At 46.1% G+C, this 22,799-nt stretch overlaps 1 protein-coding gene across 1 annotated transcript in view; it reads right to left on the bottom strand.

The window, feature by feature from the left end:
- Window positions 1-22,799, bottom strand: part of bark (C-type lectin domain-containing protein bark beetle) — a 100,818-nt gene that overhangs the window by 23,854 nt on the left and 54,165 nt on the right. The window contains exons 2-4 of the mRNA XM_075673553.1: window positions 15,593-15,789; window positions 2,681-2,871; window positions 1,301-1,648 (exon numbers count right to left, since the gene is read on the bottom strand). Of these exons, the coding sequence (XP_075529668.1) occupies window positions 1,301-1,648; window positions 2,681-2,871; window positions 15,593-15,789 (736 nt within the window). The remainder of the gene's footprint in view (window positions 1-1,300; window positions 1,649-2,680; window positions 2,872-15,592; window positions 15,790-22,799) is intronic.

Genomic DNA, 22,799 nt, shown 5'->3' on the forward strand with positions numbered 1-22,799 from the left:
TACATTAACAAAATGGCATTCCACTGGTGTGTGCCAAGAAGTAGGAGAAACTGCATGCAACAGTGAATAATGAAAGCGCATAGTCTCGATCATACATATTTTACAGTTAGGACTCACAATATTGGTGGACCCTTTTGAACTGTCTCATATTTGGCTTCTCTTTGCACTGCTGACCCATTTCATGTGCCAAGGAGTTTGATTAAAATGACATCTGACAAGTGTTGAGCTTCAGAACATGTCGAGAACTTTTTCACTCACTTACACGCAAAAGGTTTTTGACGGGTACTGGCTTGGGTTGGCTGGTTACAATTCATGATCAACATTATTTGTGCACCACTTGGAACGAGGACTGGGGGACGACAGACACAAGCGCACTGTGCTTGTGTCTGTCATCCCCCAGTCTCGGTTCAAGTGGCGCTGTAATAACATTGATCATGAAGATTTCTGACCTACATACAAGAATGCATACCAAATGATTATGATAAAAAAAGTGTTACACGACAGCTGTGGCACAGCTTTCACGTCGTCATTCTTCTGCCATGCCCCTGTTTGCTCACACTGTTTTTCCATATTGGCTGCGAACTTATTTTAATATTCTATCATTCTCAACTGTTCTATTGTAACTAAACTATGGAATATATTGCCAATTCAACCTGCCATACTGGCCTAGTGCCAAAGGCATTCCACTACTCAACTCAAAATCATAGGGTAGAGCAGTCACATTTCAGATTAGGCATAAGGCAGAAAATTCTTGAAATAAATGGGAGTAAATTATTATTATTATTATTATTATTATTAATTTACTCACATTTAGTTCTTTAGCATGTTGTTACAGCTCAGTGTACAGACTCTTCTGCCTTATACTGTGTGTGTGTGTGTGTGTGTGTGTGTGTGTGTGTGTGTGTGTGTGTATATGCGTGTAAGAAGTACTTGTACTTACTAATAGAATTAAAGAAATTATAAATTAATGTAAATGAAAGTGGATGAAAAAACAACTTGCTGCAGTTGGGGAATGATCCCACATCTTCGCATTACGCATGCGATGCTCTACCAACTCAGCTGCCATGGCACCGTTTTCCCATCTACATTCTTGGGTATTTATGTTTTACTACTAGAACTAACCCTGAGGGGGGGGGGGAGAGAGAGGGGGAGGGAGGGGGCATAATTTGTTACAGATAATATAACTTGGTCTAACTGGATAGCCCTCACTCTTCTAATGCAAGCACCACGCTCCCTTGATCCCCTTTCAAAAAGTTGCCTCACAAATGGGATTAGGCTGACAAGCATAATAAATAGTTACCTCTATTTTCACTGAAGACGCTATGCTGAATCTCAAAAGGCTGATTTGGCATGGTGACATTTATACCATGGTAGGCTGACAAGCGCACATCCAAGTTTTTCATCACTGGTGGGGTACCATAGACTTGAATAGCTGCTGTTGCATTTCCATCCTGTTGGCGACCTCCATACTTCATGATCACATGTTGAAGAATGGACTGGGACACTTCTAAATTGATCCACACATTAGGAGAGATCTGTTTGACTTGTGGTTCAGTTTTGGCCAACTCAAAATGAAGGCCACGCCAGTACTGTCTGGCTTGTTCCTGAAGCCTTGGCTCACAAGCAACCTCGATGTCCAGCTGGAAATCTGCATGATCACAAAGATATAGAGAATCACATAAAGAATACAATAATATGCAGCATAATGGCACTCCAAGCACTAAGTTGCAGCACAACGGCCTTGTGGATTGAGTGCAGGGGGTTGCTTGTAGGGGATTCATTGCAGCAGAAAATTCCTTGCCTATCTCAGCACCTAAGGTAGGATTAAGACTAGAGAGGGATAGTACAAGTAAAAGATATTAAGTTCAGCTGGACTGGTAGATTATACAGCTAGAATAACCAACAGGTGGCCTTTACTGAGCCAAGGTGCTGGGTAGGCCAGGAAATTATACAAAAGTAAATTAGCAGCTCCCCAAGCCTGTGACATCACACTGTCTGTGATGTCATAGACAGTGTCACAGTCTAGTCAATGTTAGTTAATTGTTATTTATTTTAAAAGAATCACACTGCATTTAGCGATACACAAAATCTTAACTTTCCAGCTTCTGTAGATTCTTCTCGCACAAAAAGAACCTAAATCTGTGAAATGCCCAAAAGTCTGAGACATTCAACCCCTCAGCTTCATCGGTGCTTCAGTCTGGGCAGTAAATTGAAGAAGGGAAGTTTAACGTTCACATTCTCCACTAATAAGCCTTTTTTTATTTTTCTGAAGAAACAACTTTTCTATACACACATTTGCTGGAGACGTGCATTTCTCTCTGATATTTTGCATCATTAAACCTTTATTGATGCAAGTATGACCATTCAAAGTTTCAGTGAGCTGTTCAAAGATCACATGCATTGCATATGAACAGCAAGCAAAAGTTAGGCAGTTTTTTGTCCCTCAAGAACATACAGAACACCCCATCTGAAGATTCTCCTTCAAAAGCTAGCTCTTGTTTTAATGGAACGTTCTTGAAGCTGCTACTATGCCATCAAAGTTGCCTCACTAAGTTCTCACACGTTTGCACATGAGACAGCTGATCTGCATATCTAGTTCTCCAGAAGTTAAACCAGTGCGCATGCCTGAACATGTGCTTTGCTTTAACTCCATACAGAATCACATGGGCTTGACACTCACCACATATTCCACTGCCTAACTGCTTGCGTGCCCATCCAGGACACTGGTCAAGGCTCTGCTCATTCCCGATACAGTTTGGGCTTGCAAACATAAGCTGCCGTGAATCATTGTGTCGTGGTAGCCAGCCTTGGAGGAAGCCACCCGAAAATCCCAAGTGTCGACACACAACCCGTACATCTTCATCAGTCCAGCTGCACAAAGTATAAAACAGGGACACCACTGTACACACTTGGGGACATTTCTAGCTGTAAAAGCACAAATGGCCTGTGTAACAGGCCAGTCAGGCTAATGGAAAAACAAGTGTAGTGAGAGGTTCTTGCTACTTTTTGCAAATGCTGTGCAGTTAGAGCATGAGCAAAGTGTCAGGTGCTTGCTTGCACAACCCATGCAACATTGTGCATGCAGCAATGCTAAAATTTTAAAATCTTCACACATGTTTACTACTGTGAACTTCTTTCTCAAACACTGAAGGAAAGAACCAAAATTTAAACATTTTGCAGCATTAACCCTGGTCTAAGATGCAATTCATTGTGCCTGCAACTGTTCTTTGGCATGGTTATGTGAGCCAAGATTTGTGCAGATGTACTTTGCAGCTCACATGAATGCACACTTAAATTTCTTCTGCATCCTGAGCATTAGAAGACTATTTATTATTCAACGAGGTTTCATCTGATCCTCTACAGATTAATACTGTGTACAGACGCACAAAGTTTGCATCATTGGGGCAAGTTGGTTTAACATGACCCTGTAGTATTTACATACAGACTCATGCTTTAGCTACACCTTATTTTTTTTTTTTCAAATTAGCACAATAAGTCAGGATGCACCTATCACATAGTAAATATGCAACATTTTTCTTTGGCTCTAAATTTCTTCAGAAGAATGAACATTTCTTTTCATATAATGAATAACACAGCATAAATGTTTACAGAAATATTTGGACCATTAGCCTATATGGCTAGTTATTGGTCCAATCTAATACACGAGTTTATGTAATCAGGTTTAAAAGCAGAGGTGCAGTGAACAGGTTACATATAGGCATGCATAAACATAACAGCATGGTTTTTAAACAGAGAAAATACAAACTGCAATCAATACCATTCAATATCCCTCCCCCCCAAAAAAAGACATACAAAGAAAACTACAAAGTCCCATATATACATTCGATACTACAAACCTAGCCAGTAGAAAAATATCAGTAATGTGCTAGAAATACAGTACGAAGATCGTAGACTTAGCATTCTGAATACAAGTTCCGTTGCTACATGATTGATTAAAAATGTACTTTACAAGAAAATTTAAAGTTGCGTGCAAGTTTAATTTCGAGTGGAACGGAGTTCCTAATTTTAGCACCAATGGATTGAATTAATCTTTCGCCATATACGCTCCTGCAGGTAGGGAGATTAATGTTGCCGTTGGCTATGTGCCTTGTGTTACAGGTTGGTAAACAAAACAAACTCAAGGGTAATGGAAAAGTAATGCTGATTATAGCATTCACCGAAACCGCTGTTACATGAATGGTAATATCCGAGTATGCGCAAGTAATTGGGTGCTTGAGCAATGAGGAGACGAAAATGTTACAAGTCTTAAAGCGAGTTTTTGGAACCATACATGTACGTCATGTAAGTAAAGCCCCGATATTTCGCTACAATAACTCGGTTGTAAGCAAACTAAGCAAAAATATAAAGACTGAAGCTTGTTATGTTAAAAGTAACCTCTGGCTTTAATGAGCATAAAACATGCAAAAGCAAGCTTTTTAGATATATTATTAATCTGTTCTTTCCAATGCAAGTTTTCATCCATTACTACACCCAAGTACTTAAACGTGGAAAATGCACCAACACATGGCTATAGCTTGACATGGCAAATAGAGTTGTTGCTTTGTTCACAAGAACATTGCTCATTTCACTCTGTAAAGAAGCTAGCAACAAGAGTTACAAGGAGGCAAAACAAAAAAATACTTCATTTCTAATTTTATTTTAAAGTTTAGATGGCATGAGTCTATATGGTTAAAACTATATTGTTAAAAAATTCGGTTAATCTTCTTATCATGAAACTTGATAACCATAATAAATACTGCTGTGATACAATGTGAGAAGGATGGACCTCAGTCTACATATTGAGGATGAGGCATTTTATGAGGATGAAAAGATTGTTCTACTTGCACAGGATAAACTATAGAAAGCTATTACAATCTTTTACTCCACAATCAATTAATCAATTTACTTTTCTTATGTTTATTTATACCTTCTATTTGAATATGCTGTGCAACTGGAGCTTCACTAACATGGCACATATTTAGTAACTTAAAAGGGCTTTGTAAGGAAAAATGGATGGTTTTTAATTTATCGAAGTTCACAGCTTACATTTACAACTCACATTTCTGTGGTTGAGTCATAGAGGTCCGTCCATAAAAATAGCAGTTTTGCCCGAAAAGCGAAACAGCAATTGATCTACGGCATACACTGGGCATGATAGAATGTTATTGCACATGGAAGTCTTCAAGCGCAGCTTTCCACGTTGGATTTGCCAAAGCGGTGCTTTTATTTACATTGATGTCTACAGCCACAGACTGTTAGCTTCGGATATTGTGGAAAACGTGCATCGCTAACATGAAATAATGTCAAAACGTAGCAAAATGTACATGTCTGTGCAAATTAGCCGCATTGTTTCACCCTGAGACGAGTGTTGTTTCACCCTGAAACAACAGCAACTGTGATCCAGACATGTATATTACGGGCTGCTATAAGTGACTCTCTCTTGTTTTCTTTTACAGCGCAGCTCTGCAGCGTTGGTTCCCGCATTTCGCGTCGCCATCGGCCTCGTCGTAACCAAGGTTATCATCCGTGCGCTGCTCTAGCTCCACGCGCTCCTGCTGCCATCTCTCGCGCGCGACGCAAGTCTTGCTCTCCCCTTGTCCTCCAAAGCCGGATCACATGTTCTCGCCTATCCTCTCGCCCACTTCTAGTGTTCCTGCACGTGCTCCCACAGAGAGCAGAGTTGCGCATAACTTTTTCGGCGCCGCTCGCACCGCTATTCGCCAAGAGCTATCACTTGGCACGGAATGACGTCCAATGTTCAACTGCGCCGCTGCGAAGCCAACTTTATGGCTGCGATGCCGACTCATCATTTCTGTCAGTGTCATCAACATTGCAATCAGCAGACCGTCGAGCATGCGTTGCATTCATCGGCTCCGGGCTGTAGGTACGTTATTCGACGATATTAGAGAGTTTTAGAATAGGGATCCCGATAGTTTGGGGTCCCGAAGAGCTTTGCGGGTGTTAGTGTTGGGGTATGCGGGAGTGAAGAGTTTTAGAATAGGGCTTTGCGTTTGCGGATAGCGTCTTGCGCTGACAGTGCCACTACGGCGTCAAAGAAAAGCTATTAGAAAGAATTAAATAAAATATACAATTTTATGATAAGAACAGTAATTTTAACTTTTGTTTATTTGCATTTAATTACAATTTAGAGGTTATTCTGAAAGCAGCAAACAATTAGTTGCGCTCAGTTTTGAGTAACCAACTTTACGTGCCTTCACCCACTGAGTTTCCTACGAAGAACCTTTATGCCTTCACCAGCCAAGCTAAGCCGTGTTAGGCCTACGGGCCATAAAATCCACAATCGAATTCGAAATCAGCGGCGTCTAATGAATCAATATTCATAACACACACTAGTTGACAGAAAGCGATAACCGCACTCACTTCTCCTAGCTTGCAAACTTCACGCGTCACCACGAATCAAACTCACTTTGGTGCTAGGTTAGAGCCGTCGCTTCAATGGGTGCCGCCATGTTTGTTTACGCAAATCATTTGGGGCAGCTTTTGGGGCTCCCGCTAAATCAGTGAAATAGCATGCCCAATACAAAACCCAAACGCAGTTTGCGTCTCACGCATGCACAGTGGCTTCAACGCTATTTCTTTGGGGCCCCAAAACATTTGAAGCCTGTACTCTAAAACTCTCTATTAAGTCAAGGACCTTGGTGAAGTGATACGAAACACATCATACTGACACTTGTATTCCAGAACGACGAGGTGCGGCGCACTAAAGTGCGCAAACTGCACAGAAGGTCGCAAAGCTTTTTACGCAGTGCCGCACGGATGGGCAGACGTGCGCTGGTGACTAGTATGGCTACTGCGCATCAGTACAGACCGGCCGGCTCCGAAAGGGACCAGGATATGCGAGATGCATTCGCCTTGTTTACACTAAAGCAACATTTATCTCGAGTAACACCCCTGTTAACGCTGAGATGCGTAAGGGTAGCATGAAAGGTTGTTCACTTGCACAATCTTTGCCATGTAAGCGAAGCGCGACGCAGACACAGGACAAAGAATGAACGACACGTCAATGTCGCGCTGCACGTATATGCCAGGAATGTTAACTTACCAATTCGCCCAATTCGCTGCATTGCTTGTACGGTTGTTCTGACTATGCGGAACTCGAACAGTGTGTTCAAAACAGAGTAAATACTAGCAGATACAATTTGCCCACTGCACCCTGGTTTTTCTCTTGCCTGTTCTTTCTCTTTTTTTTTTCTCGGCGTGATTTTTTATGTAACGTTGATTGATGTGCTAGTGCCCATTGTTTTGTAGCGAACCAAAATCTCGTGCGCGCGCGGTTACGAGACAGCTGTCATAGCTTCAGCATTTACCACTCGCAATGTCTTGCTTGTTCGATCGGCTTTAGTCGACGTGAGCAATGTAAAATTTTGCCGGTATGTTTAATAAGCGCTGTGTTATAGCAAATTGACCCGAGTAGTATGAAAAGATCAAGAAAAACGTGTCATACTGCAGTCCGCAACGTGTGAATAATTACTTCGCAAGTTTGCCATCTTGATGTGATTTGTACAATAAAAATAACCTGTTATTACTCTTAATAGCTTGTCTTTCCAGTTGCTTTGAATTCTGCCCCCCAAGGCTGCAAGAGCCAGCACTCTTGGCCTTCTGCCAGCAGCCATTGGTCATCCATTCCCTTGTATGAAATAAATTTGATCTAGACACTCGTCCATCTTTAATCTTTTTGCACTTGAACATTTGCTGCTACGAAGCAACTGGTAAGTCGGCGGTATGAATGAATCGTAAAAAAAAAATTTCATTATGGGATTTTACATGCCAAAACCACGATCTGATTATGAGGCATGCCGTAGTGGGTGACTCCGGAAATTTTTACCAGCTGGGGTTCTTTAACGTGCACCTAAATCTAAGTACACGGGTGTTTTCGCATTTCGCCCCCATCGAAATGCGAATCATAAAAAAAAAGCTTTGCATAAAATGTGCGCATGTGAACATTTGAAATGCGTTTAAATGTACGTGTGGGCACCGCATATATCGAACACGTAGCTGCTGTGAACAACGGTTAGTGATAAATGACGCTCTTTTAACAGTCCTTGACATAACTGCAGGCACAATAGTTCTCTTGGCAACAGTCATTAAACGGCTGGTTTTTGAAGCCAAAATGCACTCACATCCACCTTACGTATGTGGCGTTTTCTTTAAACACCTTTTTTAAAAAGCCTCGATGAGAAAACTTCATATGCATGCTGGAAAACATTGCACCGCTTTTTGTTGCAAGGTACAGCGCATTAGCACGCAAACTTTTGAGCTGTTCAAGCCACGGGCATAGTCAGGATTTCACTTCAAGGGTTCCTACCCCCTATATGTACATTTGTGCATGCATTTGTATATGTGTGTATATACGTATACGTACATACAAAGAAAATTTCGGGGGGTTGGAACCCTGCCCCATTCCGGCTACGCCAATGGTTCGTGCGTAGTCGACGTTAAAAAGTGCCACTTTGGTCAGCGCTTGCAAACAATAGGGGCATGTAGTTCGCGACCAGCAGGCAAAAAAGCAAATGGAACGGCGCGCGGCATTTGCCTCCTGCGCGCGAGAGGAGTGGCTTCACTGCATAGCTGGAGCATACTGGCGGACCTATGCGCAACTCTGCTCCCTGCGGGAGCATATACAGGGATACTACCCCCTTACTCCGCGAAGCGCCGTTACGGTGACTTGCCGCTACCGTCCACTCCACCCTCGCCGTCCCTTCACCCGCTGTCGCGGCACTGCCGCGGTGCCGGCAGCGGGCGCTCCTTGCCGCCACGCGCTAGAGTTACTGTATATGCTACCTTTGGTAGCATATACAGTGACTCTACCACGCGCCTGATCCACGGCTCTCCGCTCCTCTGTCTCCGCGTCGCGTGGCTGTAAGGCTCTCCGCCGTGTCTCTCGCTTCCCCGTTTGCGGGGCCCGTTCCTCAGTGGCATTTGACGCCTGTGGCAGTGCTTGCGCCTGGCTGTCTTTCTCCCGCCTCCACTCTTGCCCTATGCCTCCCCTTACTTGGCGCAGTGCCGTTGTGGTGACTCCGAAGACCGTTATAGCGTTTCGTCCCCTTACTTCTACTTTCCACCAACCTTGTGCGGCCACATTGAGGCCTGTCTGTGAGTGAATGAGTGTGTGACCTCTACTCAACACCCTGTTCTCCACCCGTTTCCTCATCCCACCTCAGAAGAAACATTAACTGATAATTGCTAATCTTCCGCCCTCTCCACGGCGGTGACCCACTATAATATGGCGCGATGGCGCATCGCCGGAGCGCCGGCTCGATAGCAGCGGATCGCGGTGTGTGCTGCCCAATCCGAAACGCAAAACCGCCTACGTTCGGCACTGCGTCTTCTGTATGTGGTTGCCTGTTGTTGAAATACGACAGCAGCTGCGCTCAAAGATCGCATTACCAAGAAGCGTATTTCGTCGGCCAATTTTTTAAACTTCATCACACATACAGTTTGCGCGTCCTATAACGTATTATTAGAGAAAACTGTGCTCGGCTCATTTATAGACCATGTAGTTCTATAGTGAGAACGCGGATGACATCGCTGACACCGTTCGTAACTGAGCGAGTTTATATGCTGCTGCGCCGATGCACTGTCTCTTGTTTCCCGTTTGACGCAGAGGTAAACAGTGCTGCTCTGAAATTAAGAAATGTGTCAGCATAACAACACATAGAGAGGCTCACCCATCTACGAAGCGAAGGCGACCGACAGCCTTCGGGAACGGTGACATAAGTACGAATGTTGGCACATCGCTATGTTGCCGCTTGCCGCTTATTGTGCATGCGCCGTGCGAAGTCGATATCAAATCGCTATAGGCGGTATGCACCGAGTTCGATCCGCGATGCGGCGACAGCGTCGCCGGTCTTACACGCGCGCCCTTACATTCGAGGGAGCCTTGCTACCGGCAGAGAGACGTCACACTGCATCAGAGAGCTTCACCGATTAAGACACGTGACTTCGGTAAATCATTCCATGCCGAACGTGCAAAATCGCCACTGGTGCGCCGCCCAGAAAGAAAAATACGAAGAAAAGGGAGGCGCGGCTCGTCTCGTAAACGTGACGCGGTCCCTCGGAGAGCGCTGTTATGATCGACCTGTCAAGTGTGAGAAGCGTTCAAGTGGGCTTCTCCATGTCAACATAATTGCCCTCTTCGCCGAAACAGCGTCGCCGCTTTTATTCCCCGAGCTGACACAAAGGGAAGGACGAAGGAAATAAAACCCCAAGGGCAGGAGGTCGTCGTCGGCAAAACCTACTTCCACAAGCTACCCAAAGAGACAGCGATGACCACCAGACCGCAAGGGCGTCACCCCTTTTATTCCCCGAGCTGACACAAAGGGAAGGACGAAGGAAAGAATACCCGAAGGGCAGGAGGTCGTCGACGGCAGAACCTACTTCCACAGGCTCCCCAAGGAGACAGCGACGACCACCAGACCGCAAGCGCGTCACCCCTTTTATTCCAAGAGCTGAAACAAAGGGAAGGACGAAGGAAAGAATACCCGAAGGGCAGGAGGTCGTCGACGGCAGAACCTACTTCCACAGGCTCCCCAAGGAGACAGCGACGACCACCAGACCGCAAGGGCGTCACCCCTTTTCTTCCCAGAGCTGAAACAAAGGGAAGGACGAAGGAAAGAATACCCGAAGAGCAGGAGGTCGTCGACGGCAGAACCTACTTCCACAGGCTCCCCAAGGAGACAGCGACGACCACAACACCGCAAGGGCGTTACCCCATTTATTCCCCAAGTTGACACAAAGGGAAGGAAGAAGGAAAGAAAACCCGAAGGGCAGGAGGTCGTCGACGGCAGAACCTACTTCCACAGGCTCCCCAAGGAGACAGCGACGACCACCAGACCGCAAGGGCGTCACCCCTTTTATTCCCAGAGCTGAAACAAAGGGGAGGACGAAGGAAAGAAAACCCGAAGGGCAGGAGGTCGTCGACGGCAGAACCTACTTCCACAGGCTCCCCAAGGGGACAGCGACGACCACCGGACCGCAAGGGCGTCACCCCATTTATTCCCCAAGTTGACACAAAGGGAAGGAAGGAGGAAAGAAAACCCGAAGGGCAGGAGGTCGTCGACGGCAGACCCTACTTCCACAGGCTCCCCAAGGAGACAGCGACGACTACAAGACTGCAAGGGGTTATATAAGGCCGTCCTGATCAGAAGGCCGTCCTGATCAACTGCTCGAGACTCGGATGAGAGTCACAATAAAGTGAATACAATCTTTTCTACTTTTTAAAGCGAAAGCTTTACTGGCCGCGATCTTGCGATTTCGCCGTGGCGGTGCTCCGAGGAGGCACATGACGTCACAACTCACGCCTCGCCGCGGATATTTCTCTCTCTCTCGCTCACTAGTCGCTACTGCGCATGCGTCACTGGTAGCACCGAGCCACAGGTGTTCCGCCGCTGTGCAGCGCCGTGCCTTTCCGCAACCGCCGTTTAGTATGACGTCACACCGCGCTTTTCGTCGTTGCACTCGCCTCCGCTCGCTTCGCCAGCTGCGTCGCATGCCTGATAACATGTCGGAGGATTGAAAAGGAGAGCTCGCGTGCGCCGCAACCACGGTTGAGGCGGCAGTATATGGACGGCGACAATTCTGATGAGCAGGAGGAGGCCTGGAATCGACATCGGAACGAGATGAAGAGGAAGCGAATCGCCCAGGAAACAGACTAACGTCGCGCCGAACGACTGGCTAAACGCCGCAACATAGCTAGACAACCAGATTAACCTGGACTTGCAATCAATATTAACCAAGGCTAACCATGCTATGCCTTAGCTTTCGCTACGTCTATCCTGGCATAGCCGAGCTAAGCCACTGCCAATTTTTTTTCTCATCATCACGATGCCCGGCTTCGTCGTCTTTCCTGATTCTTGCGGTGAAGACCCACCTCACCCGGTCGAGATCGTATAAGCAGTCTCTTGATATATATATATATATATATATATATATATATATATATATATATATATATATATATATATATATATAAACGAGAAGAAAGGGGGTTAACCGAGGGGCCCGATATTATTATTCATATCATGAGAAGCCAACAAACACTGATACCAAGGACAACATATGTTATGTTATGTTGTCCTTGGTGTCAGTGTTTGTTGGCTTCTCATTATATATATATATATATATATAATGACAGTTTAACTGAGAGCGGACGCACAAACTGTGTGGGAAAATGCAAACTCCAGCTTCGACTTTTTTAGTTATTGTGATCTCTAAATATCTTAAATGTGCGACTTCGGAAAGTGACTGTGAAAGGAGGCTGTACGAAAACAAGTTTCCTTCTGTGGTTATTTTCATGTAAGAAATTATAGACTGCAATCGCTAAATATTAATCCAGACGCACTGACACCTTAAACTTGAAAACAGCATTCACTTGCTTAAAAGCACATAAAATGTGGGAGGCAGAGATTCGTAACAAGAGATGTGACGGTGATGCTTAATCACATTACACACGGCATTCTTCTTTTCTTTTTTTGTATAGATTTTTTACTCCTTGTACATCCTATGCCGTATTGATGTGATGCTACCACTACTGTTACTGTTTTCTGCGCGAGATGTACCACATTGTTGTCGCCTGACACCACCATTTCTCTTGACTCTTTTTACCATTATGTGCATTCCGTTTGTCCGCGCGCTACGTTCTACTTTTTCGTGATTATTGTTGTTTGCTATTGTTATTATTTATTTATTTTTATTTCTCGCACCATGTTACGCTCTACTTTCCCTTTCGATACTTGCCAAAAGCCAACGTTGTTAACCTTTCTGCCACGTTCCCAGCATCCCATCTACGATTGGAAAAATGTGGAATAAAGCTGAATTAATGAATTCGTAAAATGGAGCTACACCGTTCTTAGGCATACAAGACAATTAAGACCGCTTGAGACTGTTTTTCAGTCAGTAAGAATACTGGACGCTGACACTCATGCGCGGAAACTTATAGAAGGATTTATATACTTTACATTCACAGAAGAAATTGTGAATAATTTGGTATTCGGGCACAAAAACATGTGCGGTATGTTGTCGGGGTGTTCGGAGCCCTATCACCGCAGAGCGCCTGGTACAGGCTCGGCGCTACCACGCTTGGGCACGACCGCCTCTAGGCCTTCTGCTCAGGCACACACGGGGACCTAAGACTCGTACCACGCGTCATACGCTTGGATTCCAGGTGTGAATTAACTTTTGTCGCCTGAACAATCATGCAGCGCGGAGTCGGTGGCGTACATTAATCGCCGGATTTACCTCCAACAATGCGGGAGCTATGACGCACATGCAAAACTGACGAACCATCCGCGGCGCTCTGGGACATTACGGCATTCATCTGTCCACTTGACCAGCGGACCCCTTCAGTACAGCCCGGAGGTGAGCAGGACCAGTGTCGGAACGGTGGCGTGACGTCATTAGCGTCGCAAGAGTGCCCGCGGACCGATCATGGCGCCCTTGACTCTGGCCTGGCCGCGGGGAATTGTTTCTTCGGGCGCGCTGAACCGCACCGTGCCCAATCCGCCCCAGTGGCGGCGCGCGCGCCAAATGCGCTTCCGCGTCAGCATGGCGGCCGAGCGCGAACAATGCGTCTTCAGGAGCGCGTCTTGGCCGTGGCATTCGCGATTTTGCGGGGCCCGCTAACAAAAGGACGCCCCGCGCTGGCTATTCTAATGCATCAGGCTGTCCTTTCATCGGACCCGTGCCACAGTCAATGCCAACGCGCCGCGCACGCATGGTCACTGGGATGGCCTCACAACTGGAGCAAGCGACCTCCACGCTCCCGTCGTAACTCGGTCGCACGCGCGCGCTGCTACGCTGTGGCCAGGGAGGATGGCCGGCGCCGGCCGTGAAGAAGGACCGCGCCGCAGGCGTGGGCTGGGCACGGCGCGTGAAGGCGAGCAGCGGCCGTGGCGAATAGCGGCACGCTAGGACTTTCCATCAGCGTCGCATCCTTTCACGCTGCCGATTAAACGATGCCCGCCCATTGTCAGTCGGCACGTACGCCGCTACTTTCGCAATCAGTGGAGCACAGTTACCAGCAAAAGGTTAGCTCCCGCTTGCTTTTTTTTTTTTTTCACCTAGCTGTCGCAGACCAGGCGCGCCGTCCACAGCTAAACATGGTGAATTCGAGGTTACACAGCAGACGATGAGCAAAACGAGAACCAGGTAAAAGCGAGAGCCAACGTTTCGATAAGTGGACTTGTCTTTTTCAAGGCAAGAAATGACAAGTCCACTTGTCAGAACGTTGGCTCCCGCTTTTACCCTGTTCTCGTTTTGCTCATCGTCTTGAATTTCTATTTCCCGCCTTCCCCGTCTTTTCCCCAAAGCAGCCGACAAGTGTCATATAGATTGGGTTCGAGGCACCGATGTTGCACTCAACAGCGCTCGCGCTGTAGATTCTTTCTCACCGTGCTAGTACCCAAACGTGGCGGCCAACATCAGTGCACCACATCATCAGGCGCACATCGTTTTGCTTTTTGACGGTGACCGTTTTTCGCAGGATTATCACTGCTTACGATTTGCCGCTCGGCGCAAGGCGCACCTGTCGTTCTGTCATGCTGTCACGTTTCTTCTTTACGCAGCTTCTCGACATGCTAGTACCCTAGATGGCGGCGGCGATGACGTCAATTTAAGCCATGTACTTCTTTTATTTTGCATCGTATCTCGTACAATTTAAATATTTCCTGCGCATCCAAAGTTGCAACTTCAGTAAGCTTGAAGGGGGATGGAGGAGGGGCGTGTAGGCATTAAGAATTGGTGTTCTCTGTCACAAAAAATTGTCCTGTGTGTGTGTGGTGGGGGGGGGGGGGGAGTAGTTCTTCGGGCGCGGTGTTTAATAACCTTAAAAAGGTGCAGCGGCACGTTAAAAGGCAAAAACAAAATTAATTTTGACATTTCGGCCGGGGTCCGGCCTTCACCACGCGCAAGGGAGGAAGGCGGAAACGAAGCGCGCGCCGTCTTCCGTCCTTTTCTCCCTGCTCCTGCGGCGGCTGCATATCGCAGCCGCCGCAGGAATATCGCCGCGGCCGCGCGGGATCTTGAAAGCGATCTGCGATGGGTACAGTCTAGGTGCACCAAGGGCTGATAGCTTCGTGTGCGCTGGGTTCTCGCGCGCTTAGTTCGCGTTGAAGCGAGAAGCAGCACGAAGGGGAATGCGCTCGTCGCTGCTGCTGCTCTTCATCACGCAAGTGTTTTGACAGCGAGTGTCCGCCGTTTACGAGTGCGATGTATTCATGTCTGCCTGTGCGCGCGTGACACCATCGTTGTTAATTTGGTTAGTAAACGAGTGTTTACAGCAGTTTATATGGCAGATGAAACTACTAACCTTTGTTCATATAGCTGGCTAATAATTTGCTACCGCAATCAGTGATACGCCTTTCAGTCGAAACTACTACATTTTTGCCGAATTCTGCAATGGCGCCCTTTAAAGCCAATCACAGTGGCGGTAGCAGCCCTGTGGGTCAATCATAGCTGATAACGATGGCGGCATTTGACAGCGTCCAGGACAGCACACCGCGGGTATACCAAATTTGGCATGCTTGCTGGTCCTTTGCAAGGAACTTATAGGGAGGCAGACGGAATGACTGCTCACTTTTTGGACCGGGTACAGACGGACCACCAGTGGGCGCCGTGGCGCAGCTGCAGCCGGCCGCGTAGCGGCAAAGGTCCGTCGGTGAGCCGCACCGAGGGCCACTCGACACTCGTGTCGCGTTGCACAACACTGTGCGGCTCCCGGCGAGGCTCGTTCTCGTTCAGCACGGTCATCGTCACCGGCCTCTGCGCCGTTCCCTGCGGAAAGAAAAAAAAAAAAGTAAACTCCCGCTTGCCGCGTATCCACGAGCGTTATAGGACACGGCTATAACAGACCTTTACGGACCCACCATGACACGTGAACCCTATATATATATATATATATATATATATATATATATATATATATATATATATATATATATATATATATATATATATATATATATCGTAGCTCTGCCGCTCCCTACCATGCGGAGCAAGCTCGCAGATTAAGTTGAGCGCTTCTACAACGAAATTACCTGTACAACGAAGGAATAATTCTGTCCCGGTTCTATTGTGGGCTGTGCGCTGCGCGCGACCTTTACAACGAAGTGACCTGTATAACGCATGATTTCGGAGGCCCCAAGCAGTTCGTTTTAGAGGCGTTCGACTGTTATATCTTCTAGGTAAATGATCAAATCCAGGACTTCCACTACGATAACCCTCGCATTTGCTACCGTCAGCGATGCTCTGGCGTTGTGGAAACGCTTAAAACGACACTAAAGAACAGTACTAATTCAATTGTAGAGTCACCCATGAATTGTGCGCAAATGAGAAAAAGAAAGGGGGGGGGAGGGGGTATGAAAGAAAGCAAAGGCGCACGGCCGCAACTGTGTTTATTGGCAAAACATATTATGCATAGCGAATACTCCGACAGGCGTGCACGCATCATCGGACAACACTGAATACCCTTGGCCTCGTCGTGTGTTGACTTTATACGGTCGTGATTAACAAAATCTAGCCCCACGGTTACCCTTCTTCTCTGGCGGAAAGAGTAATTCGGGATTTGAGAAAATATCTAGACCCGGTATACTCGTTTTCCTGAAGGATGGAAATTCGCCCGAGAAGCCGCTGTCCTCGCAGCACAACCATGCACTCGTACATAACCGGCTTCGGTCTATAGTTTGGGACACATGGCGGGGGCCCGTTTTCCAGTCTGATCTCGTTTCAAAACTCTACACAGCACAGAAAATAGCGATATCGTCGACGAAAACCAGAAGGCTGACCTCGCCTGTATGTAAATTAGAACAGCTTATCAGATTGTATTTAATTACCCTCAGAGAAAAAAAAAGGTTTAATAAAAATTAGAAGAAAAACAGACGGATGGGAACGATAACCGAAATCCTTGTAAAACACGATGTAAACCACGTATGCACATCTTCGCTAATAACAGTACCAGCATTCGCGTACTCAAATGTCGACAAAAGCAAATCATATATACAGTACAAGGCCTTTTCAAAGGTCAACTTTCCACATGGGGACTCCGAGTGGCACTGCATAACAACATTCAAAGTTTGACCGTGCTTTGAATATATCTGTCATATTATCGTCAAACATGAGGAATAAAGGTATACCTTTATTCCTCGTGTTTGACCCTATCAATTCTTTAATTGCTGACTGCAGCCTCTTCGCCAACATTTCTAATTAATATTTTATGGTTGACATTTGTCAGGCTGATCGGTATGTATAAAGTAACGCCATAGGTAAATGTTTCATTGCGTCTTCGGTTTTTAGCAATTAAAATCGTTTGGGCTGACATGAAAGAACGTGATCGTTGTTTCTGCTCGTAAGCCTCATCTCCTGCAGGAATACCTCATTCAATGCAGGTTAAAAAAAAAAAAAGAAAGCTTAGTGGCTATGGTGTTGGGCTGCTAAACACGAGGTCGCGGGATCAAATCCCGGGCGCGGCGGCCGCATTTCGATGGGGGCGAAATGCGAAAACATCCGTATACTTAGATTTAGGCGCACGGTAAAGAACCCCAAGGTGGTCGAAATTTCCGGAGTCCCCCACTACGGCGTGCCTCATAATCAGAAAGTGGTTTTGGCACGTAAAACCCCATAATTCAATTTTTGTAATCAGCGTTCACGCGACCTGATCTTTTGACCGTTTTCCAGCAATGCTTTATTCAACTTCAACAACGATTAAAAAAAGAGAGAATTAAAAGAAAATGTGCGTGACAGTACAATCTACAAAAATCGATGAGCAAAACGAGAACAAGGTAAAAGCGAGAGCCAACGTTTCGGCACAGGCACGTATCCAGGATTTTTTCTTTTTTTCGCGGGTGGGGGCAACCCAAGTTAACTTTTCTATGCAAATGAGGGGGGGGGTACCTTTACTAGTACAAACGTGATTAACGCCAACCATTCGCCATAAAGACGCGTAAACGTGCAAAAGAGAAATGAAATAAGGTGCACCTCACAGGTACGCCTGTGAGATACACCTCTCCTTTACTTGGCAAACAAGGAACCACATCAAATGGACTCGCGCAGGACAGAAGCCCGGGAAGAACACTGCCAAGAACAAGTAAACAAGCGAAAGTGCAAAATAAAAATTTCTAGTAGCGTTTTTTGAATTAGCTCTGGAAGAATTATAAGAAATATATATTTGCAGAACAATCACAGTTCTTTTAGATCCCTCGTTTACTGCTCTACCAAGTTAGGATGACGCTTTAGCTCGGGTGCTCCTATCTAAATACATGTAAAAGGAGAATTCGTTTTTCTCGGCACCCACTGCACCAAATTTGGCGAGGTTTGTTGCATTAAAAAAAAGAAAGAAACTTAACTCTAGTGACTGTTCGTTTTGAATTTTCGATTTAGGTCGTCAATTTTTTATTAAGTGTCAAAAATAGAAAATTTTCTGAAAACGTAACTATCAAGTTTACAACTCTGGCAACTCAGCAATCAGAAACGATATCACAATTATGTGAATTGCATTTAATAGTGCATCTAAAGCGGACAAAATTTATATGTTACATATGAATTAAAGAAGAACAGTAATATGAAAATACAGCTTTTGTAGAACCCGTGTGCACAACGTAACAAATTCACGTAATATATAAAATGACATATTGAATTTGTCCGCTTTCAATGATCTAATGGGTGCCATTTACAGAACCGTCATATCTGTTCTTGGTGCAGAGCTATTAATTTGTAAACTTCGTGCTTCTATTTCTTTTCTCAAACTTTCACATTTAAAAAAATCTTTTTAACAAAAATCAGGCCCAAAATCGAAATTCCGCTTCCAACAGTCACTAGAATTTTTAACTTTCTCACTGAAATGCAACAAATTTCATGAAAATTGGTCCAGGGGTTACTTCAGAAAAATGTTTTTGCGTTTTACCTGTATTTGAATAGGCCGCTTCGTAGTTGGGCCCGAGCTAAAGCTTCCTCTTACGTGCCGATACCGACTCGTATTGTTTGGGAAGCAACGATGCGTAGAGTCCCGTACAACTGCGTAGAACGCAGGACGCTGCGGTTCTAGACGTACTGCGCTCACCGCGGAAGGTTAGAAAAACACCCACATAAGCACAGCAGAGAAGTACGTGCACTACATCAGGCGGCTCGACTGATAACTGCAGAAGCGTCATTCAAAGCACACGCAATTGTTCTCCACTTCTGGCGGCGTTTTTTCTACTTTCTTTTTGAATAAAAAGATGTTGATCGACAAATATTTTCACAAACAACGGTTAAATTTCCGCTTTCCCTTCCTGTTTGGACGTTGCCTCGGCTCTCTCCCTTAGTAGATCGCTTAATTTCTCAACCTCTTGCGACTCTTTTTTCCAGTTGCCAATTTTGCACGAAAAGTGCTGTACAATTAGGGAAAAACCAGACGAGGTAACGGGTGACAGTCATGTTGCTTATGGGTTTAAGGGTTATTGCAGGGTTTGATGATGGATGCTGTTTCGCATTATTTTATTTTCCACCTTATCTAAACCATATCGCGGGTATATGGTTCCGAGGATCTGCCAGCGTCGCGAAGAGCCGTCACTCGAGGAAATAATGAAGCAAAAGGAAAAGTTAAACGCAAATGGCGTTTTCTTCGACCGGAACTCGTTCCACGAGCATACAGACCAGCTCACTACGAACCGACACCCTTTCCTGGTCCCTGGATCAGTCTAAACAAAGAAGGTTGAACTAACGAAGCAACAGCGCTGCGCGTGATCGTTGAATAGATGGTGACAACTGAACGCATCTCGATAGACCCTAATCTCGAGTTAATCGCGCAGCCAACGAATCGATGAGAAGACTGGCCTTCACACCCCGAAGGAAATACCGATAACTACCGCCATCCAAAAGGAGGGAAAAAGGCAGCAAAATATTAACGTACCGCCGAATAGCTGTCAAGTCTCAAGATTGATTTGGCGGCGCTTTAGGAATGTGTGTGAGGACTGGTCGCGTAATAAGAGTAATAACCGTAATAACATTGATTCGCAGAGGAGGAAAACAACTAGGAAGCTTACCAGCAAGTATGCGACCTGTATGGTGAGCAACACAGCAAAACAGAGCGTCAAGCGGAAATTCAGAGAAGGTGAGATAATCTCATGGGTGGCGGCAATGGAAAGTAAACCTGCCATGAGTAACTACTTAAGCGGAAGCTTTAGCTCGGGCCCAACTCCGACGCGGCCTATTCAAATACATGTAAAATGCAGAAACGCTTTTCTGAGATAACCCCTGGACCGATTTTAATGAAATGTGTTACATTTGAGAGAGAAGGGTAAATTCTAGTGACTGTTGGAAGCGGAATTTATATAGAGTTTCTTTTTTGTCAATTTTTAATAGAGTAATGACGACCTAAATAAAAAATGCGAAACCAACGGTCTCTAGATTTTAAGTTTTCTTTTAAATGCAACCAACATCATCACATTTGGTGCAGTGATCGCCGAGAAAAATGAATTCTCCTTTTACATCTATTTAGATAGGAGCACCCGAGCTAAAGCTTCCTCTTGAGAGGAAAAAAACGAAATCAGGAAAGAAACTGAAAGGGAAGCTCATTACTTTTCGAAGCGAGATCATGAAGCCATAGAGCACGCACTTATAAAGCGAGATATAAGAAGGAAGAAGAAGCATGTCCTTGCAGCAGTAAAGCTAGGGAAACGATGGAGCATGTTTTATCAGAATGTGAAGATATCTCCCCAGCGGGCGGTTTAGGAATAACTGGCCTCCTTGAAACCCTTGGGTTAAGCGAGAGCAGAGGGAAAGTAAACATGTCCACCATAGAGACTAGTAAGAGGCGATTGGAAGGCTGCATGTGGAAGAAAAGTAGGGAAACGACAAACAACGGAGGCGTACAAAAAAAAAAGTTCATGATAGGGGTTCAGAAAATTTGGTTAATGGTTAATTACGGTTATGGAAGTTATGGGAAAGTTATGGTTACGTGCCTGTTTCGACAAGTGGTCTTGCATTTTTCCGAAGGCGGCATAGGTCGCCTTGAAAAAGACAAGTCCACTTGTTGAAACGTTGGCTCCCGCTTTTACCTTGTTCTCGTTTTGCTCATCGCCTTGAATTTCTATCTCCCGCCTTTTTCGTGTTTTCCTTGAAATCTACAAAAATGTATCTTTAATTCCAACCGGGAAAACAAAATGTCATCATCATCATCAACCTATTTTATGTCCATTGCAGGACGAAGGCATCTCCCTGCGATCTCCAATTACCCCTGTCCTGCGCCAACCGATTCCAACTAGCGCCTGCGAATTTCCCAATTTCATCGCCCCATCTATTCTGCCGTCCTCGACTACACTTCCCTTCTCCTGGCACCCACTCTATAACCCCAATGGTCCTCCGGTTACATGTATGCGGGACAAAGTATTCCGTTTGCTTTGGGCCATCTTCCGCGAAGTCGGCCAGCTTATTTGAGGTCGTTTTAAGATGCCTCCATGCGCTCGGTTGCCCAAATTCACACGGTCGCACCGGCTCATATATATGCACAGAGTTCGGGAAATCTGCAGCAATAAAGAAAGAGAAAACAAACACTCAAGGGCGTTTTCCTGGATACGTACGACTTTACACAGCAAACGCGAGGGATAGCCGAGGTCCGCGCATTCAGCCGGGGGTCACCAAATTACCGGCCCAGAAATAGAACGCCAGACTCCGCGTGTATATCATATTTTGTGTGTCGCGCCTTTCTCGCGCGCCGCTGAAAGAACACGGAAGCCGGACTTCAAGCCCCAGTGGCAGCCGCAATTCCCGGGCAAAATGCGTCTTTCTTTCGTTCTTCGTTGCGCACACAAAAGCAGAGCGAAAATGGCACGGCGCTCGGTGCTTCGTCCAACTGACGTCCAACTGCTTCCGCGAGGAGCTGGTCCGGCGCCTCGAAAATTGGCCGGGGCCCAATCGGAGCGAGACAGCAGCTTCGGCCCCGCTCGCGGTGTCTCTGCACAAAAGGCTCTCCGAGAGCGCAGTCATTTGCGACGCCGGCGCAGTCACGGACTGCGGGCGAAAACCCGACCGGCGCGTCACGCAGATCGGCGGAGAGAGAAAACTCCCGTTCCGCTCCATCGGAGACGCAACGACTGCCGCCGGACAGTATGTGGTAGCGCGGTGCGATGCCCACGCTTCTTTGTCGCCCGCGCAGATTCTTCGCTCGCGCGTTTCGTCTTTTGACGCGGCGAGACGACAGCCGCGCTGATGACAACAGCGCGCACCGCCGGAGAAAAGCCATTGGGGTTCCGCCGCTGTCGTTATTGGGAACGTCACGGTGTATGCTGCATGGTGAATCATCCGCCCCGTTCCTTTTCAGCGTCACCGCCCGCCCCTCGAGAACAGGCACTTACGTTTTCTTTATTCTTTTTTTTTTCTGACTAGTATACATAAAATCTTTCAGAGTATATTTTAGAGTTGTTTATAGCGAATCTAAAACAGGGCCTGGATAATGTAATGATTCTCGTTAATCAGACCTTTCGACTCCCGTGCATGCGGGAGGCATTGCCAGCGCATGCCACTGACGTGCACTGATGATGCTTCCGGGACGGGAGGCGCAAGACTTATGTTGAGCCGGTGTATTAGCTTTCATTCCGTTCAAAATATTTTCCTTTTAGCGCTAGGTCAGTGTTCCGCGCGGAGCTCCGCCTATACGTTACCACTACCAGGATCGGCCATTCGCGAGCGGAGGTTGACAAGAAAGGAATAGAATCTAGCGAAAGGAATCATACAAATTCTATACCGGCCCAGCATGCGCATATTGTCCATGTGCGGCGTATAAAGTTCATACGACGCAAACCAGTCATTGC

The sequence above is a fragment of the Dermacentor variabilis genome, chromosome 1 (assembly GCF_050947875.1).
Source record: "Dermacentor variabilis isolate Ectoservices chromosome 1, ASM5094787v1, whole genome shotgun sequence".
NCBI lineage: Eukaryota > Metazoa > Arthropoda > Arachnida > Ixodida > Ixodidae > Dermacentor > Dermacentor variabilis.